The sequence below is a fragment of the Equus asinus genome, chromosome 3, assembly GCF_041296235.1.
Source record: "Equus asinus isolate D_3611 breed Donkey chromosome 3, EquAss-T2T_v2, whole genome shotgun sequence".
In the NCBI taxonomy this organism is placed as follows: domain Eukaryota; kingdom Metazoa; phylum Chordata; class Mammalia; order Perissodactyla; family Equidae; genus Equus; species Equus asinus.
This window is the reverse complement of record NC_091792.1, coordinates 81,712,036-81,733,362: the sequence shown is the minus strand read 5'-3', so window position 1 is coordinate 81,733,362 and position 21,327 is coordinate 81,712,036. Positions and strand designations below refer to the sequence as shown.

The window sequence follows — 21,327 nt, the reverse complement described above, 5'->3', positions numbered from 1 at the left end:
TGGCAATAAGGTGGGGGTTGGCTGAAGCACAAATGAACTCAACAACCAGTGAAAATTATCTAGTGCCAGAGATGGCATGCAGCTATTTAAGAACAGGTAGGTCAGTGTTTCAGGTTTAAAGTGTTTGCTAATGCAGCTGGCTGTCTTAAGATGGAGGACCTGCTAATCTCCATCCATGCACCCTAAACCTTCAGCAAAATCCACACATACAGCGTTGAGTCTGGAATACTCAGGATTGGACGGGTGCACTGCAATGAAGCCCGGTGGGGTAATGCAATGCAGAGTAAAACAGTGCACACTTGAGGCAAGATGGAAAATGGAGTCTGAGAATTCACTGGAAACAAGAGCTGGAAGCCAGGGGTGACTCAGGGAAATATAAGGCCTGGAACTGCCTTCAATATTCTTCTTCCCCGTAAAACCCACAACCCCTGGACATATGTGAGGAACCGTGGATGTCCCTCTTCATGAAATGTGGGTGCAAGTCCTTTTTGGGCTTCAATCTGAAGGTTTATAGTGACTTCAGTTGACTGGTGATTGTCTTAAGGGACATGTTACAGCATTGGGATATCCTCATTGTGCAGTAAGTCTCCAAATTGTCTGCCTCTTATATTCTGGTTTTGAAGGGGATAACCACAACTACTTTCCTGGGCCTCAGTGTGGGCCTTCGGGGACACTTGTTGTCTGGGTTGCTCTCTGGTGTCAGCAGAGCATCACAACCTTGGTAGATGCTCCTCACAATGCTACTTAATGACGCAAGCAGTTAGATTCCTTGAGTTGGTTAGGTGAATATTCTGCGTACAGGGAAAGACCCATACCAGACTTCTGACCTCCGGGACTGTAAGATAATAAATTTGTGTCATCTTAAGTCACTAAATTTGCAGTTACCGTAGCAATAGAAAACTAACACAACCTGGATATGAGAAATTATGATAAAGTATTTTAGTTAAATGAAGGATTGAAGTTAGAAGACAGAAGAAAATGAAAATGTCCAAAGCTTATTTTTTCAGTTAAAATAAAGACAAACAATGCATGTTTTCTTTGCAGTTACTTTTACTGGAAAAAAACAACAACAACAAAACACTTTTTTTTCAAAGGAGTCAAAATAGAAGACCATTACACAAGATTGCACAATCACTGACAAATGCTGGCAATGAAAGGTAAGCAGGCTAGTCTCATAGTCCTTGTCTAAGTCGTTTTCTCCATCTGCAACACACTGAGAACGGAATTCTCAGAGCTGCTGGGCTGGGTTCACAGTCCCATTGGCCAAGCTCACTGCATTCTATCACTGAGTCACACCAAACCTCAGGTAGGGGCTCTTCCACCGAGATTTCTCGTCTTGAGAGCAGTTTAATTTTTCACCTTCTTTCTATTTACCACTGGCGTTTTCCACAGCCAGGTGTATAAGTCAGCATTATCCAATGTCTTTCTTCATTTCCCACACAATTTACGCTCCTCTGTTTGGGACATAACTTGCTCAGTCTTCACATTCTTTTCAACCACCACTGTCTTTTCTATACAATAATATGATTTAAATGTAAATATAGAAACCTACAACTTCAAAGCGGGGGGGAGAAAGAAGCACCTGCTATAATATAGACACAGGTATCACAGGTAATTTCAGAGAGCACTGGAAAGGACTTTTAGCCATTAGCGCTAGCTTATAAAAAGCAATTACGAAACTCAAAAAAAGAAATCAAATTAGATGTGTTGTGTGTGTGTTTTATTCTGCACCATTATGAATTACATAGGAATAAATCTAATAATATGCTCTAGTTGCAACATGAGACAAGACTGTTAACAGCTTAAAAATACTGCTGTAAACACCCAGTCTCTTCTGACACACGGGGCGTACAAATAAGTCCAATTTTCAGAATCCTCCCCTGGGCCTTGTGATCGCACATGCCACGAATGGACATGACTTTTTCCAGAGGACCAGAGTCTGCAATCCTGATTAGATTCAAGCTCAAGGTACAATTTAGCAAATGCTACATGCTTTATTAATGATTTTATGCACCTGTGAGGTCTACTTAGGACCCAGAAGTTAGTTAATAATATAGAAACAGTCTCTTGAAAATATATATCATATCTATATGTATATCTCCTTAGGAATTATGTAAAAGCCTAACAGATTTTATGAATTTGATTTGTATAAGTAGTTTTCTAAAGCAAACCTACACATAATTTTTTCCCTCAACAGTACTGATAAAATACAGGGCACCTTTTTCTTTCAAGTATTTGGGTAAAATAGTATACCCTGAGAATTTGGGGTGCAAACCTACACCTCGTAAACTGTAAAATGAAACTCCTCAAGCACCACATAGGAAAACGTATACCGTGATAGTTTTAAACACAGAGACTAGTACTGAATGTATTTTCTCATGCACATATATAGAGAGAGATATAGATTATCTCTATATATCTATATAATTCTCATGAGATTATAGTTCATCTACTTAGGAATCAATACTGTCCTGCAGTCCAAAGTATTATTTCAGGTAGCATGAGCATTCAATTTGTAGCAAACACATGGAGTACGAAAATAATTAAAACGCATTAAATCATTAATGGCAAGGATAATAAAGTCAAATATGAAATTAAGAAAGAAATTTATATTACTAGATATTTCATAGTGAGATAAGGATGAATTTGAAATGTGCATTAACATTTGAGATTTATCATAAAGATGTCAAAGTGTAATTTGTTTTAGCTTATTTACTCAATGATATATAGAGAGCCATATACACACAGACATATACAGACATACAGAGAGCCTATATGTTAAGTCACTAACTGGGTAACTGGGCTTCATTTCATCCTGAGGGCAATTTCAGTGAGTGCTTTGAAGAGAATACATTCTGGTGAATTAGATTTTCATATTGGTTACAAATGTGCTCAGTTTTCCAAAAACAATTCAAATGGAGCCTATTTCAACCTGATCATTTAGCCAACAGTGAAAAGAGGAAATGGGTCAAGATTTCTACACACAATGTCCTGTGGTTTCTCCGGAAAACTGAGTCAAACATGTAAACCTGAGAGGAAAAGGGAAAAGTCAGACTCTGCAATTCTAATTAGCTTCAAGTTCAAGTCAGTATTTAGGAAACGCTGCATGCTTTATTAATGGTTTTGCGTACATAAAACATAAAAGGACATTTCAGTAGTTAAAGGGACATTGTTAGGGTAATAATCTTATGGGTCAGAAAGCTTCATAGACTCTTGTTTTATTCCACTTAACTTTGGTGGAAAAAGGAAGGAGAAAACCACTTCATTCAAATATCAATGCAACCTCAAGAAATGATAAACTGAAAATGAGCATTTAGATTGACCTAATGTCTTTAAAACGTTCCTCTCTATCACCTGAGGTAGCAAATGGCCTAGCAGCTTTGGTTTGTTTTTTCATGGTTTGATGAAAAATAGAGAACCATTACATTATCCATAGATGACATGGTGTTCATTGACTATTACTTTAAAGCTCTATTTTTAACCACTTGAGCATTTACTACATCCTTGGCAGCTTCTCAGAGGACATGGCTTCTCTGACAAAACCAACAAATGAAAAGTTCTCCTTTCTTTCCTAGTTTCTGTCCTAGTTTACCTCAATGTGAGAATTTAAGGCTCAGATCTGCTGGTGATAAATCATGATAAATAGCTTATAAGGACCCCAGGCCCCGGATAGGTAAGAACTCTACCACATTTTCTAGAGAAGGAGATGTCTCTTTGAAGACCTGGCAAGCAGTTGACACTCAACATGACCACTGGGTTTTCCTAAAAGTCACAGGCAGTCTTAAAACAGTCTTGTTAATTCTGACAGTATCCACCCAAATCCTATATTAATGTGTTCAGATACTTGAGATTTCATGGCACTGCTCTGAGTATTACAGGTTTGAGATCCTCGCAATTGATTCTCCTTTCTTGTTTCAATATTGAATGACCTCATACCCAGCCAGTCTCTACTGAACATGAGGAACGGCTGGTGCTGTAAGAGAAGTTCCCCAGTGGTGAAAGGTGAAGTAAGTTCTGAGGCGACTCTGTTGATGGAGCTGGGTAAGACGACCTTGATGACAGGGGAAGGATGCTTTCCCCAATATGGCATGAGGGCCTCTCTTCTGTACACGGAGGCCATTTCACATTTCATGATTCATGCCTCAGAGGCTCTCGCTTCATTTCACAGCTCACCAGCTCCATGACTGATCAACGTGTGACCAGAGCTGAGTATTTCTACCTCAAATCTTTCCTTTTACCCCACAGAACTTCTTTTTAGGGTAAAATTCCTTTATGGAGAGCCCTGGAAGTGAAATTGAGCTCTTTTTCTTAAAAAAAGTCTAAATGACATGGGGGGCACAGCCACGAAGTCATGAGATGACACAAACCAGCCTCAGAGCTTTCACTCACACCCTCAGTAAGAAGCAGCATAAAACTCTGCCTTCAGGAAGCAATTTTAAGCAGAAACCAATATTAATGATCATTAAAATCAAAATAAGGCTTTTTAAAAAATTACCAGAATGCTTTATCTTTGAACAAATAAGTAAATAAGAGCAGATTCCTTAAAGAAAGTCTGGGAGAACCTTCAAGTTATTCTTTTAAAAAGTAAGAAATATTTCCATGTAATATTTGTCAAATATATATTGACATACTATTAATGATGACAAGCTAAATATTTATCCGTTCAATCAATTCTTCAAGACTCATTGTGAACGCTCACTAAAATAACCTTCAGAACTGGGTTACAACTGAGGCAGCATCGCATGTTGATGAACGATTCTGTGATTTGGATTCTCAACATCTCTTAAGACCGTAAGGAGCAAGTGATGCAATCCTGGGTCACTGCTATTGGTGTGTCTAGGGCTGCAGAGAATCGGAACCACTGAATCAGAGTTTACATTCTACTCTACCACCCCAACAAGTCTCTCTTCACACTCCAAACAATGCATGGGAGGCAGGAGTATGCAACTATGCAGGGAATCATTGAGGAAGAAAAATAATGCTGTACACTCATAACAAAGGTTGGATTCCTAGAGAGAAACGGATATTTTATACCTTTCTGAGACTAAGAACTTCATTCTAAATGTAATAATCGCTGGCTCTCTAGTATTTCAAGCCATTCTATTTTAAGGGAACAAAGAGTGTCATGGCACTGTACAAATGGGAAAATTTAAGCAAAGCACAAAAGTTAAAACCACTGTTCTTCACAACCACGTTTGAAATCATGCTAAACCAAATAAAAGAACATGTAAAACATAACCAAGAGAATGACTAGGCTTGACCGGTATTGATTCAAAATGCAGACCCAGCATATTTAAAATGCAGACTTGTGCTACAACTCTGCCAGCTAGTCCTGATATATTCCAAGAAACTATAAGGAGATTTGTGATCCAAATATTGGTTTGCTGGCTTGGTTTACAACAGAACCAAGCTCGTTCTGTCGTGTGTTTTGATTGAACCATGAGAACACTTAAGAGATTGTTTGCCTAGTCACGAATGCAGGAGGGAAAGACAAATAGAAAGTTTCTATCCCGTATTAAAGTATAAAAAGAAAGTTTTACACAGGAAAAATGCAACCATTCAATCAGCTTAGTAAAACTAAAATAACACAAACTGTCTTAACGGGGTTGTTCAAGAAAATATAGAAACTTACACACTTGTTTTATAAGAAGCAAAAACTAAGAGTAACACATGTAGAAGAAGTTTTTCAGATGAATTCTTAGCGCTGTTACAATGCAACTTTCAGATTAAAGCAGAACCATCCATCTTTCTTTCTTGCTCCTATAAATAAACAAAGAAAAGATTGTCAGTTCTAAAAGTAAATCTCACTTTTAAAGAAGCAAGAAAAACATCAAAATACATTTTATTTAACTATTTGACTAATTTCAATATTAGTCATGATGAATTTCACACTTACATGTTTGGCAAACGTGTTTCTGAATCTCCAGACGGTATACTGACCTCAAGAAACTGCTCACAGTGGAAGCTCACTTTAGCTTGAACTAAACACAATCAACTATTCACAAATGATTATAGAGTTAAATATTTAGTTTCATTGAAATCACCCACAGCAGGGATAAAATAGGGTAAGAGATATGTTCCTAAGATGAAATGAGACCTAGATTAAATTGAAAGATTAGAAATTTGCCATGAGTTATTAATCTAGTTAAATGAGTGAACACTACACTGAGAATTCTTGTGAAGTGAATGATCACTACCTAAATTATATTGAATTTCATATAGTGCATTTTGTCTAAAATGAGATATACTGGTTAGAGTCTATGATTTAGCTAAATCCATTGTAATTTAAGCATTGACATGTTCATAAGCTTACTGAAAATTAGCCCTTTTCTTTCTGTTGATCACTGTCTATATAGGATATCTACTAGAACTTTGCCTAAAGAACATTTTTTTTTAACATTTGAGAGTTGATATTTGAACATAATATTATGATGACAGAAATAGAGTGGCCTACAGGTAATGTTTGTTAGGGATGAAGAAGACTATCACGTGAAAAATAACCTCCAAGAAGGATCAAATAACTGCTATCTAATCAATTATCTGCAATCAGATCCGTGCTGCCACGGAGATTTCAAATCCTGCCACCTGGAACTGACCCGTGTTAAATATATGCTTAAGAAAAAAGAGGTCTATGAGAATAATTATGCTTTTACAGCTCGCATGTATATATTTCATGTTTGTTTATTTTATTCTTTAGTATTTTATATTGAGGAACGACCTTCAAGATGAAAGGGACCGTTGTAGGCTTGGAAACTTCTCATCTGCAAATTTAAGTTTTTGGACCTTAGGACATATAGAGCAGCAACAGGGGAAAAAATGTAATGACGAGGGGAGGAAAAGAAAATTAAAGACCAAGAAGAGTCATCTCCGTGCAAATCCAAGGATTTAACAACAGCTCAGGCTGAGACCCGTCAGGAAGCAAGGTTCATAAGGACTCCCTCCCTGACACTGAGGGGAGACAGAGAGAGAGAGAGCACACGACAGGATGACAGGACGGGGAGAGCAGACCAAGCACGGGAGGAGAAATTGGACTACACCAGCTACTGGCATTGTTTTTAGGCATCCAGACTCTAGATATTGCTTTTGTCTTCATTCACAGGATAATGCTTCTGCTCACATTAACTGCAGAGGAATTTGGGTTGAAATCTTGAAAATAATAAAGTCTTACTCCAATTCCTATTAAGAATAAAATAATAAAAATGTCCAGTTTAACCTATCAGAGGATCATGAAGAAGTCAGTAAAGATGCCGTGTGACCAGGCAGTGTGGCCTGGATAACTTCCAGCGACTTTAGGACCAGAACACACGACACAGTTCAGCAGGGATGCTGGGCCAGATTTTCCCTTGCTCCACACAGGCCTGTGCCCAGACAGAGAGGACAATCACCACAGGCAGCTGGCACGCCATGCACAGTGTTGTATAACATTCTGGAAAGCCTTGGGGGATACTAGAGTACCCTGACCTCTGCCAGCTGGCCTGCCCCAAGGGATCAGCCAGCTCAAATGGGGCCGAAGAGCTGTGGGCATTGCCTCCAGTTTGGGGAAATGCAAAGCAATCCTGGGTCTGGGCCCCTGAGGCTGTCTGAACGTTCACAAGGACAAGCGCTGATTCTCTGCCCTGGCCAAGGCCCCTGCTAAGGCCTGAGATGAGGGGGTCCTGAGGCATGTATGAGGTTCTAGTCTCCCAGGGAGACTAAACTCTTACAACCTGCCACGTCCTGGGTACTATGTCCTTTGTAATGGTCTTATAATTCAATATTTACAACACTCCTCAGGGTATCCCTGTTTTACAGTTGCGAAAACTCAGCTCCAGAGAGGGCAAATCACTTGCCCAGAGTAGTAAGAGTATCCGAATTTGAGCAGAGGCAGCCTGACACCAAGATGCACATACTCGGACTGCAGTCAAAGCCACACAGCCCCCCTGCAACTAAAGTGCATGAACCCACTGCCATCCAGGAGGGATCCCCCTCTCAGGGGGGCACCCACAGCAGCCCCTCCCCACGTGCACAATTTCCCCACCACTGGGAGCCACAGCCACTAGAAGTGCTGAAACTGTCTGTCTTTGGGGCATACAATGTTCTAATGACTAAGGATAGCTAATTTCTTAATCAAAAGAAAAACACACATAGAGGCTTAGTATATGCTAGACATTGTCAGATTTAGGGTCAACTTCTCAGGTTATTCCCTCCCCCTTTTTCCAGACAAGAGAAGAGGAACAATTCACAACAAGGAACAGAGACGTAGAGGGCAGAGAGCAAGAGAAGTGGGCACACACGGGTCATGTGCAAGAGCGCCGGCCCGGAGCTCAACGGGCCTGGCTGTAGGTGACCTGTTGATCTGGAACAAGTATTTTCTCATTCATCAAATAAGAATAAATTTAGTACCTACTAGTTTAAAGAATCAAATGGCATGATGCTAAGTCTTGGTACACAATAAATGATTAATATACATTAGGTATTACTTTTCATTTTTTGTTAATTTACAGAGGGTAGAGAGGAAAATATAAAGGCAATAAAATTATGGAGAAAGCCACAAAATAATAAGCCAGAGGAAAGCTACAATCTAAGAAAAGAGAAAGTGAGGAAAGAAAAGGCAAAAATGACACCAGGAAGACAGTAAAAGAAAACAGCAGCTATATATAATAATTGGGAGAGGAAGCCACAATCAAGCTAGGAAAAAAAATAGAAATAAATGAACTGATTCAGGAATGCAATTGTGGAATGAACTGAAAATGAAATTGGAGTCTGCAGCCCAGCCACCTGGCCTCGTGCACGAAGCTGCATAGAATGTGCAGGTGAGGGAGCTGGCAGGGGCCCTGCCGGTTAAGCCGTCCAGTCTGTGACAAAAACAAACTACAGACAAAGCTGAAGGAAAAAAGTAAGATGGGGCATTAAACTACATCAACTTGAAGTGAATGGGAAAGGTAAAACCACAATAAGAAACAAAACAGCAAAAAAAACCAAAAAAGCAAAGAACAAAAAGTGAATTCTCCAGCAAATGGCCCAGGAAGAAAGGAGGGAAGCAAACGAGAGGGCCAGACTCCAGGAAGGAGGACCACCAAGGCAGAGTGGCCCTGGGGGGAAACAGAGAGGGGCCTGGAGAGCAACAAGGAAGAAGCGGGCGGAAAAGACACTCTGGTCTGGAACAATGCAGGTTTTGAGTCCAACTCGGCCCCAAAGGCACACTGTGACTTAAGAAGGTTTACTTGACCTCTCTGAGCCCCAAGCTCCTCCTGCAATTTGAACACAGGGGACAAGGTTTGATGATCGAAGGGCCCTGCTGGGCCCCCTGGAACTCTCTACAAAGGTAACTGCCCCTGAGTCCAGGCCCGGCCTCTTTCCCCTACAGCTGCTGACATGCGGGGCTCCACTCAGGGGGAGAAATAACCCCAGGAAGTAAGGAGAAAAGAAAGACCAGTGATGTAGGAGCAATATAAAGCATGATCAGAAATGAAGGAACCAAAGGATAGGCCCACAGGGAAAAAAAGACATTCAAATGAAACAAAACAATTGTAAAACCCACTAAGCAGCAGGCACGGCACCAATTAAAGTTTTCCTTTGTTATTATTACATATTTTATCTTTATGCCCTTGTAAATGGCATTTAGTATCAAGTCTCAATTAAAATTTTAAAACAATAAAATGGCATCTAAGTGGGTGAGCAGGAGAAAGTATGAGACAATACATTGGGGAAGGAAAAATCTAGCTACGTGCCTCAAATGACAGAAAACTAAAACAAAAAAATTTCATCAGAAAAGACATCTAAGATCCTGTAAAGAAGGGACTTTCAAAACAAAAATCAACCAACCACAAAGGCCTAAAACAGAAAAGACCCGGCAAGAAGGAGAGAGCAGTGAGGTTTTGCAGCTGGGCTCCCTGCACACTGGCGTGTGGCGAACGGCTCCTGCCGTGGCTATCCATCCCCGGCCCCGGGTGCCAGGCTGTGATGGTCCACAGCGTGCAATGTCATTCCTACATGACAGTAAAATAAATACTATCACGACTTAGCTTCTTAGATGAGCCGTGACATGGCAAAATTTGAGGAGTACCGCAAGACTGACCACAGGAAGAAGAGAACTCGGAAGACCCACCTACGAAAGCAAAACTAAGGGAAATTCATAACAGAATAATCAAAGAAAGATCACAACAGCTGGTTATGCCCAGATATATACAGGAGGAAGAAGCAAATCTTCCTATCACAATGTACAGCTGAAAATAGAGGATGAAATATTTATTATTTGAGCCGGAGGGAATCTTAACGGTTAAGACAGGACTTGATGGACGGGTTTGCAGTTCTGTGTGTTGGGGTGTGTCCTCGTGCTGGCGCAGGCTCCTGGCTTGTGGGCCAACACCAGGTCACATGTGCATTTACAGCCTCACGGGAGTAGACTACAGCTGGTAGAGTGTAAACATGTAATTCGTGTTTGTTGAATGAATGAGAGAATTAGCGCATTTCGTTCAAACATTCGTGTTACAAATGTCCAGAGAGGCAGAGAGTAGCTCCCAGGTGTCCTGGCTACCGGTTTAGAACTCGTTAGGCTCCTCTGCCATCCTTCCTTTGCTCCAGGCTCCTACTGAGGGACACGCAGAGCAGCCCACAGGGAGCCTGGGGTGGCCCAGGAGCCAGGAGCCAGCCCATGGGTCCTGGCTCTCTCACTGTCCGGGGACCTCAGCAAAACCGTTTGTTTCTAAGTCCCAGTATTCTCTCTGAAATGTTGTGGTTGGATGAAATCATTTACGGGACTTCTTAGCAGAAGGGAGCACGTAAAACCCTATCCTACCTCAAGGAAAATCTCCGGGATAAGTCTAGTTTTCAAAGGAAATCTTGAACGGAAACCAGCTTCCAAGACTTCTCACCCGACCGCCCGTATGAGCCTCAGTTGATGAATGAGTATGTACAGTGTATTTTTTTGATGTATCTGAACAGCGCTAAAATTTTTTTCACACAAGGAAAAAAATTACACTCTTTTGTTTATCTGGCTTTTCTTTAGAAAATGGCAGAGAACTTTCAAGAAGGTGAGTTTTGAAGGATTTTAGTTAGTAATCTGAGTTAGGATAATTAGATTTTTGCCTGTACACAAAAAACTAATCATTAGTTTCTGACTAGTCTTCTTAAATCGCGAAACCAGGTTTTGTCTTTCTGTGCCCTTTAGGGCTGTAGACAAAAATAAAGGCTATACTCTCAAAAAGGGAACAACTTTCAAAACAATCACTGTTCAAATCTCGAATACTAAAAACTCTGATTTATGTTTGTGTCTGACGGAAGCAGCTCCAGGCCTAATCTCTCCAGACTCAGCAGACAGGAGGAAGGCCCGAGGCAGCTGCTGAGAGGGCACCGTGCCCCGGCCCGCGGGCTGCCCGCCCTCCCCTCCCCGGGCTGCTGCGCCTCCACAGCTCACGCAAAGGCCTCGCGGGATTAGCTGCTGCGAAACAGTCTCAGGTAAACAGACCACCTGGCCAGAAGATTACAAGGCATTTGTCTAGAGGCTACTCTTTTCCTTCTGCAAAACGAATTCTCTAATTCTGAGTCGTTTCTGCATGTGTACTGAATTTTTCTTTGTTTTCTACATCAGACAAAATATGCACTATTCATTCTCAGTCTTCCTAATCCCCTCTTTCTTTGTGATCCTCACACAGCGCCTGGTGCACACTCTTGGAGAGGAAGGAATCAAACCGTCTACTTCTAGATTGCAAGTACAATGAGGTTTGTGCTTTCACCTGAGTTCTTAGAGAAAGAGCCAAGGAGTTTTAAACAGTGACCTAATGCAGCCTTGTAGTTCAGTAAACGTGATACGCAGTAACAATCCTCTAATTTGAAAAGGTTTTATACCTTGCAATGCCCTGTTCTATCATCTGACATTCAGATAAATTGTGAGGAGCAGTTTCATTGACGCCTGAGTATCACGAGTGCCGGGAGTTTGCAGGCCCAAGAGCACACGCCAGTCTCATCCCACGACCTACCTCCTAACTGAAGGCTACTTCACTGCACAAAGAAACGACATTCCTCTGTTCTTTTTCAGTTCAGAAAAGAGAAATGGCTTATTTCTTTCATAAAAGCATAGAAAGGGTTTCTCTCCTCTCCATCTCCTTTCTTGCTTCAGTATGATCTTACCAAGGAGTAAAAGTCCTAGAAGCATTTATGATGTCAGCCCGTCCTAATCTGAAGAGAACAGGAGAATGAGGGGACAAATTTGTCTCCGCAGTGCTGACACCTTTGTACTCATATCTGAAGGTGGCCCCTATCTTACACGTCTGACCTGAAGTGTCCTGGTTCAGACAAGCCAAGCTCGCACTTCCTCTCAAGTTCCATGGACTGTGTTTACAGCAAGGATTCCTGCCTGTGAATTTGGGTTGACCAGGTGTCAGGAATCTACTTTATCTGACTTCCCTTAGAGGGGCAGTGGGAGCGATTCTTCTCTGCAGGGAGAGAACGCAGATCTGAAAAGGAGCCTGGGAGGGATAAGCAGAGCGCAGTAGATCCAGTCTGAACAGACTGGACCAAGCACAGCAGCCCCATCTGAGGAGCCGCTGCAGCTCCTGGTAGCTGTGAAGCCGTGTGTGTGTGTGTGTGCGCGTGGGATACCTTAAAGACTCGAAAAAGTATTCTGATCTTGTGATCGTCTGAAAACAGAAAAACCAGACCTTAAAAAATATAGTCTCTTTGTATAAGAAACCAAGAAGGAGATGCGGTGGCAGAAGACAAGCCTTTCTGCAGACTTTAGAAAACTCCCTGATGAGAAAATGTCAGTCTTTGACTCTCCTTCCTTCTGAGGAGCAGCCAGATAACGGTGTCCCCAGTGATCTCTCAGGGTGTTCTGCCTGGTGTCACTGCACTGCCAGGAATAGAGTGAAGTTCACCCCATGAAATCCGGACCAGGTTTTCGTTTCTTTCCCTGCCAACCTTCACCAAAGGCAAACCTGACAGATCAAGGTGCACTTCCCTCCCACTCCGGGTGGGAAAAACACTCAGGCAGTTGGAAAAGGTCAAAGGGGAGAGGCCAGAGCGGGGGCTGAGGAGTGGGAGAGGAGGAAGCTTGGCAAGAAAATTAGCTCTTTAATAATTTGATGGGGTTTTGCTCTATTCTTCCAAAGCGCCCATTTCTAGACAGCCTCCCTGCTGTAAACCTGCCGCTTCGAACACAAAGAAATAGGATTCCTCTTAATCTCTTAAACCTGATTATCAAAGTAACATTCACTCACCAGCAGCTGCTCCACTCTGCTCTGTTTTCTGGTGACTGCTCATCATCGGTGTTCCACCACAAAGCTCATGGTGGTGCCATCAAAGGAAGGGGGCGCAATGATCCGTGGCCCCAAGGGCTGCGAAGTGATGCTGATGACAGGCTTGCCGTGCAGCTGGGCGAAGCCCTTGGCCCCCACCAGCTGGGATGTGGCTGCTGGGGCAGAGGAGGAAGAGGAGGCGGGAGCCTGACCAGAGGCCATGAAGTATGGGACCTCGGTGAATGTCGCAGCTGCCTCTTTGCTGGGGGGCTCTGCCGCCATGGGAGAGAGCTCACCACCTCCTGGAGTGTGAGCAATTGGTGTGGGCTGCAGGGCGTTGGTGGGTAGCACCGTGGGTAGAAACCCAGGGTAGATCATGTAAGTGGGTCCATAGGCACCGGGACTCAGGGCCAAGGGAGGCACAGGGAGGGACAGGGGAGCCACAGCCTGCTGTTGGGTGGTCATGGGCACGTCCACATACTGCCCTGTCTCGGGGTCAAAGAGTCTCCGGGTCATAGGCTGTACCGGTGTGTCCACAAGATAGTACTGGCCAGTTGTCACATCCAGGAGCATCTTACGCTGGGTCTGCTGAGGCTGGGGTTGCTGGAAGGGGTCTGTGGGGACCGGAGCCGGGCCTGCAGGTGCGGGGGCAGGCATGCCAGGTGGGGAGAAGCAGAGCACCTGGGGCTGGGCCCCCTGCAGGGTGAAGGGCAGCAGCTGCTGGTGGTAGATGGTGGGAGGGGGGTGCTCGGGGCTCTGTGGCCCCGCTGGGGCAGCTACCGTCTCCCGGAGGTTGTCGGGTTTGGTACGCCAAGCTGGCCGGCTGGTTCCACTGACCAGAGAGCCTTTGGGGCTACTGGGGACCTGACTTCGGGCACTCAGCGGGGGCAAGCTGCAGAGAGTGGCCGCCGAGGAGACTGGGGGCCCCTCCCTCCCAGCCCCTGGCCTGCCTGGAAGCTCCCCAGCGGCAGAGCTTCCTTTTAGGGGGATGGTCAGGTAATTCTCACAATCACTGTTGCTCTTTTCCAAATTGCTGCCATTTTTGCTGTTGGTCACCTCATCGAGAGGTGCCCGGGTGGCCGGAGAGATCTTGAGGGACCGGAGTCCCTGCGATTTGAGGCCCTTTGCGGCTGAAGGACTCTCTGGAGAAGGTCCTTGGGGGAACTTTCCAGCGACACCCCCAGTTTTCTGGGTGCTGCTGGCGCTCACTGTGAACACGTTCCGGTTGCTGGGGAGTGGGGGGAGGGGCTGCAGGGGTGGGGTTCTCTCCACCTCCTTGGGCGCGGGCGGAATGTAGAGCGACCGGGGCCTCTCCCTGGCCAGGTTCTCGAAGGCCGCCGCCCGGGCCGACACGCTCTCGGAGCTCGGGTTGGAGTTTCTGCGCTGCAGACGCTCCAGGGGAGCCCCTCGCAGGACCACTCTGCCTTTGTTTCCGGCACCCCGCTCTTCCCCCTCACCCAGACGTCTGGCCATCTTGTTGGGGTCCCCCTCGGCACCCCCGGCCCCTTCCCTCTCCTCACTGGCAATGAGCGACAGGACGTGGCTGTCAATCATCATGGGCAGGGGGTCACTTTTGCGCTTCCACTCGTTCCTGTTGAAGCTGTACAGCTCCTCCATGGACCTCACGGCGGCGGTCAGCTTCTCCAGGGCGTTCCGGGATGGCTTCGGGCCCTTCCCTTCCTCCTTGCCCTCCTCATCCTTGGCCTTCTCTGGGGTCTTCTGAGTAGACGCCTTGGAGACGATTTTGAGCACAGGCAGGTAAGAGCCCTGCTCAGGCTTATTGGGGGCGATGGTGGCCACGGGCAGCCTGCCAGATGCCCTGTGAACCAAGACTGTCCCTTCAGGGGAGGAGGAATCCAAGACCCTGCTGCTTCCACCTTTGCCCAGGTGCTCCCTCAGCTCGCGGGCTGCGCCGTCTTCCCTCTGGTTCACTACAGCCTGGCAGGTAATCACCATGGGGGACAGGGATCCCGACCCGCCCGCTGCAGCAGCCTGCGGCCTGGCTTTGGGCCCAGTCAGCCCCTGCTCTGGGGTCACACTGCCCTTGTCACTGCTGTCCCCTGACCCTTTGATTAGTTTCCTGACGTCTCTCACCTGGTGGAGGGGGCCTTGGGTCTTGGACTTGTCTCTGACATCTCGCACCTGGAACTGGGGCACTTTTTCCAGGTTGTCCCCCCGGAAGAGTTTCTGCTGCGTTCTGCTGTTGTCCTCAATGGTCTTGAAGAGGTTAGAGGCGCTGCCGCTGGCCAGTTTGGGAGTGAGCAACTTGGCAATGTTGAAGTCGGAGCTTGGCTGCTGCACGCTCCCCAGCCGGATCTTGATTTCCGGAGCCTTGGGCCTGATCACCGCCGTGGAGGTGGCCTGGGCAGCAGGGTACTTGGTGGCCTGCTTCCCTGGCTGCTTGTCCTTGGGGGTCTGCTGGATGTTGGGGACAAAGAGGCGAGACATGATGGTGGACTTGCTGGCAGAGATCTCCCCGAGATCGGCCCTCCAGTCGCCCCCTTTGGGGAGTTTCAGCTTCCCGATGGGGGCTTTTTCCTCCCTCTTCTCTGCCTCTTTCTCCTTCCATGACCGGAATGCGCTGTTCTGACTACGGAGGAAGATGCCCTTGACAGTCTCGGATGCACTCTTTTTAATTTCACACACTTCTGTGTGTGCATCAGCGAGATTTCTGCCGGAGCCTGCACTGCTCTCCCGAGGTGCACTGGCTTTGAAAGTTGGGGATTTGGAGCCGGCCACGGACCCTTCGCCCCCTGCATCTGACACGCTGAGCACCGTGTACTCAGAGCCGGCCTCCGAGTGGCGGGAACTCTGCCTCTGCAGGCCCCTCTCCCGCGGCTTCTCGCCCCCAGCCGGGCCCTCTGTCTCCTTGGGAGTGCTGGAGAGGTGATGTTGGGAGGTGTCGGTGACTTCTCCCCTCTCCATTTTGAACTCGTGTTCCCGCTGCATCTTCTTGGAGATGACATTTTTGAGCAGACTGGAAGCAAATTTGGACTTCTTCTGGGGGCCGTCAGCGCGGGCGGCAGGCTTGCTGCTCTCTGACGTCTCGGAGCCATCGTCTGTGTACACCGATCCGGGGCCCTTGCTGGAGACTTTGGGGGCCCTGCAGGGCCCCGCTGCTGAGCTGGCTTTGCTCTCACTGCGTAAATTCAGAGGCTCGAGAAGGGTGACCACGCGGGAGCCCGTCTGGACCTGCTTCTGGAAACACAGCGGCGTCTCCACGTGTTTGATTTCCCCCTCCACTTTGCTGACGACGAACTCCAGGGCCTTGGTCTGGGACTTCTTGGACTGGACGTAGAGCTGGTCTGCGGCTGTCCTGGCCCCACCTCCCTTCCTCAGGCCTGCGGCCGCCGAGGCCGCACTGCTCCTGAGGAGGCTCTGTTCCACCCGGGCTCCAACCCCGCCACATTTTAAGTCCAGGAAGGTCGACCAACGCCCGAAGCCGACTTCGGAGAGCGCAGAGGACTCCCGGGAGCTGATGCTCAGAGCCTCGAAGTAGGGGTAGGCGAGGCTCCGGAAGGCCCGGGCGGTGAGGGTGCGCACCTCCTTGTCGGCGTCGTCCAGCTCGCTCACGGCGCTGGAGGCCCCGCTGGAGTGGTCCGCCAGCTCCTTGGCGCGGATGGCTCCGCACCGGGTCTGCAGGCGGGCAGGGACGGCGATGAACTTCTTCGCATGGTCCTGAGCCACGGCTGCAGCCGGGTCTTGCTTCAGCGAACTTGAATTGCGTTCAGCAGCTGTGGAGACGCGGAGGCTCATGTCGCCTTCATGCTTGGCAGCAGGAATAATGTTTTGCTTTGCACGCACGTTGCTAGGCTCATTTATAGCCCGGGAAGTCGGCTTGATTGATAGGAGGATCTGGCTGGCCGCACTCGCACAGCTGCTTGCGGCGGCGGCTGCCCCTGAAGCTGCGTCCGGGGGCTCGGGCAAGGGCTCCCGCGGGGTGGCAGTGCCAGGCCCGGGGGGCGGGGGAGTGGGGTCACTGTCGGAGGGACCGCTGCCCACTTCCGTGCTGCTGGTGTTGCGACCACTGCTGCCTGCTCTGGGGCGGGCGGCGTCACTGCTGGTGGGGCTGGGTGTCCTGGTGGCGGTGGTGCTAGGAGTGGTGCTGAGGTAGCAGCTGTTGTCGTCGTCCTCTTCGGTCGCGGTGGTGACGTCCCCCGGGGTCTCGTCGCTGCCACCAAAGGAAGCATAGTCCACGAATGAGTAGATGACGTTGTTGTCCTCGAAATCCAAGCGAGAGGCCAGTCCCACGTCGAAATCCATGTCCTGCTCCACCTCACTCAGCTGGATCTCGTGGGTGGTGATGTAGTGCGCCTCCTCATTTCTCGGGGGGTCTCTGCTGCCCTGAGACTTGGCAATAATGTCCCTGCACTCGGCTGCATCTCCCCCTCCCCCACCTCCTCCTCCTCTTCCTCCCCCTGCTCCTCCTCCGCTGGGCTGGCAGCTCACTGCGCTCTCACCACTGTCACTCTCAAAGCCTAAAGATGAAGACGAGGTGGCCAGAGCCCCTGTTGGTGTGGTGGTATCATCCATCTTGAAGAGGCCACCTTCTTCTGCTTTGTCCATGGGGGAAGAAGAGGAGGAGTAAGAAGAGACGTTGCTGCCCTCCTCAGTGTGGGAGAGCTGGGATCTGGAGAGTTCTGAGGAAGCAGGAATCTTCCGGGAGGCTGGAGCCTCGCACTCTTGACCACTGGGTTCATCTTGTGCTTTCTCCTCGGGACTCCTAGGGGCCCTCTGATCCCTGGGCCGGCACTCCAGAGAAAGGCTCATGGTCCGGGGACTCTCACTCAGGACTCCAGCTGAAGCGCACATCTCCGCATGTCTCCTTTCTCGCTGGGAGGAGGTTGGTGGCTTGGGCAGCCGCCGCAGCTGCTGCTTCAGCTCCTGACTGTCTTGAGCTCCGCTCACCCTGTCCCCCACCTCCCGCAGTCTGGCCTGCGGTTTCAGCTCAGGAGTGGCGGCTTCCATTCTGAGACCTCGCCTAGGTTTCAGCGATAGGAAGAGACAGTGGCGAGCTCTGCGGCTGTCCTGGGTCCCTCCCTGGCCCTGGAGAGGCTGCAGAGTTGCCCGAAGCAGGGTCCCACGTGCCTGGACTGGCCCCAAGGCTATAGGCACTACTGCCGCTGCTGCCACCACCTCCCAGTTCTTCAGCCCCTCTGGCGGGGCCGGGGCAAGGCTGAGGGAGGTGGGAAGGCTCCTGGACTGGGTGGCAGAGGTGGTCTGTGCCTGGGGGGCTGCTGCTCTGGCCGAGACGGTGGCCAGCTTCCTGTGGCTGAGCTGTTCTGTCCAGTTGTTTGCCTGGCACCGTCGGCAGCTAGGAGTCTGAACGCCATCGGCCACGGAAGGAGCAGCATCTGTAGGTCGACCCCGAGCCTCCCAGAAATGAAAGGAAAGCATGTGCTGTTTCTTGTGAAGCCTTGTCCCTTTCCTGGATGGGGCGAGAGTGGGTCACGTCATTCCAGAAATATTTTTAGTGTCTATTCCCTAGTCATGCTGAAACCACACTTGAGGGTGGAGAGAAGAGGCTTCAAGATGAAAAGAGAAGGCTGGGGGTGGAGGAGGCGTGTGGGTTCTAACTCAAATCAACCAAATGTTCCGTGCAATCTAGTAGAGACACGTCTAGCAAGTACGAAATTATTCTTTGCTCACTGCCATCTTTCATTTCCAAGTCTGATTGAATGCATTTTTTCCCTTGTTCTTAAATAAAATTCAAATTCTGCATTGCATTGCAAATCAATTAAGGACAATCCAGAGAGATTTCAAAATCTCCCTTGGGCATATGGTAAACTTTATGTTTTCCTAAACTTTATGTTTTTCTCAAAATCTGTGCCTTTTCTTTCTCTTTCATCTCCAATCAGATGAGTTCTGGTAATAACACTTTTCATAGGAATAAAACATTCCATCCCTCTTTCCCAAAGTTCTGCTCTGTGAAGCAGTCTGCTTCAAAGTAGAAAGACTCCCTTCACGGGTCCTCCCTGTGTTGACTCCAAGTGCAGAAGGGCAATTTTTGAAGACCATAACGCTTTGTGTAAACTTTTAACTGTGGTCAGTAAAAAGGAGCACGTGGGGTCAACATTGACACTACTTCAAATGCCTGCAATATCTAATCAATCTCAGAAAAGCTCCCTAGGCTTCTAAAAGCGTGGCAAGACAATAAACCTGCAATTAAATATAGCCTGAGCTGCAGCCTCCTGATTCGGTTACACTGGCTGAATTCCAGAGCTGCAGGGCGCCGAGTCAAAAGGCAGGAAAACAGCGAATGCACTTACCCTCCAGGAGTGCAGTGCGGCTCAGAGCGGGGCTCAGAGAGGAAATGTGACCCGCTGGCATGCCCCATGGAGATGAAGCCAAAAGCCCAGTTCACTGGCTCTGAGGTACATCCATTTCAGACAATTCAGTATTTGTGCAAGTGAGTTTGCCAGGCAACCCATGACGGGGCTTCTGTGCTGGCATCCTCAGAGCAGATCTCTTGGTGCTATCAGTGGAGAACCACGACTCTTGGTTTTGGTGAGGTCTGGCCCTCGTCCCCTGCCAGGCCCACTTCCACCACTATACATAGTCTATGTGTCACTTATGCCGATTGAATAAAGCACTATTTTAAACATCCACATTTGTGGGGAACGAAAATAACACCATCAACCATCCCCTTCCAACGTGAATGCCACCCCCACACAGAAAAATGTTCCTTCCTCTGGATAAGCGTGGGGGGAGGTGTGGGGCGGGAGCCCCTGACAACTGAAGCTCCTGCCTTCCCGTAAGGGGATGTGGTCGGCACAGCCCTGCCGTTCCTCCATAGCGGCTCACTTCTGCCCACGTCACTGCCATTACAAACATGACGACAGAGGGAAGACTGGAAACACCGAGTATCACAATGTGGATGGAAAGCCAGAGTGCAGGTGAAGAGAATGAAGGGGATGGGGAAACAGAGAGAGGGAGAGGAAGGTGATGGAGGAGGAAGAGAAGGAGAGAGAGAGAGAGGGAATTTGCTAAATTTGCAATCAGCTTTTTGATTTTGGAGAATCACGCTAATGGCACAAAATCCTAGATTCTTATTGATAAAAAAACTTTAAAATAATAATTACAACTAAGAGGTGTATAGAGCTTACTATGGGTAAGGCACTATTTGAAGCACTTATAAACATGTGTATATTAATTTCTTTAATCCTCATAATAACCTATTGAGTTAGGTACATTTATTGTAGTGATTTATAGATGAGAAAGCTGAGGCACAGAGGTGTTAAGATTATGGATCAGAACTCAAACCCAGGCAGTCTGGCTCCAGAGCCTGAGCCTTAACCATTCTGCTGCAGAGCCTTGCTGTCTTCCATGCTCACGTGCTCTCCAGGACACCCAGATGCTCCGTCAGAAGGGAGCAACGCATCCACTAGGCAATTTCATCTGTGTGAGCACAAATAAACCATATAACTATTTCTTAGTTTTGTTTTTTTTTGTTCATATCATCGCCTTGTGTATTCAGGGATTAAGGAACATGACCCTATAAATGAAATGAAATAAAATATAATTGGTTCCTTCAGCCAAGCAGAGTATTTTCAATGACCCATTTTAATTTTGCTTTGAGGCCTTGGACAGTAAACCCTGAACAGTGCCTCAAGCACTGTGGGTCAGACACACTTCATAGCTGAATAGAAGACAGTGTTTCTGCCCATCAAGGCAATTATAGTCTAAGAAGGAATTTTTCCAGCACTTTCCATATGGCCCCGTCTGTCATGACAACTCCACAGATTTCAGCAGTTTCTCCCTGCAGTTGGCAAATACAAAACTGGAAGGTCGGATGCCCTGGGTGTAGGTTAAAGCATAACTCCTGAATGCCCACAGTTCTGGACGACTGCTTCCAGAGTCCGGCTTCCTCCAGAGGGCACAGCCCCAGCCAAACTCCCCAAGAGACAAAGAGAGAGGCTTTCCCTAAAAGAGGCACTTACCTCCCAAATAGCTGTGTGGCTTCTTTTCTCTTTTCTGTCTCAATGAATGCAGTGTAGAAAAAAAAATTGTAGGGAAATCTTTTTCAAATAAAGTTGATTTCCAAAAAGTAGGGTTTAATTCAAACCACAAATTCTATTTAAAAATCAAAACAAGTGGGGAATTTAAAGTAGGA

General features: G+C 47.3%; 1 protein-coding gene and 1 long non-coding RNA gene across 3 annotated transcripts in view; one reads left to right on the top strand and one right to left on the bottom strand.

The window, feature by feature from the left end:
* Positions 1-1,032: 1,032 nt before the first annotated feature.
* On the bottom strand, positions 1,033-19,966 carry C3H4orf54 (chromosome 3 C4orf54 homolog). The gene is made up of 3 exons (XM_014846071.3): positions 19,484-19,966; positions 13,197-18,642; positions 1,033-5,760 (listed from the first exon to the last, which is right to left on the bottom strand). The coding sequence occupies exons 1-2, from the start codon at positions 19,549-19,551 to the stop codon at positions 13,239-13,241; spliced, it is 5,472 nt and encodes a 1,823-aa protein (XP_014701557.3). The 5' UTR covers positions 19,552-19,966; the 3' UTR covers positions 1,033-5,760; positions 13,197-13,238.
* LOC106834445 (uncharacterized) overlaps positions 16,576-21,327 on the top strand; it is a 23,247-nt gene continuing 18,495 nt past the window's right edge. For both annotated transcript variants that reach the window (XR_011502097.1, XR_006524623.2), the window contains exon 1: positions 16,576-16,715. This is a non-coding gene — a long non-coding RNA (uncharacterized lncRNA). The remainder of the gene's footprint in view (positions 16,716-21,327) is intronic.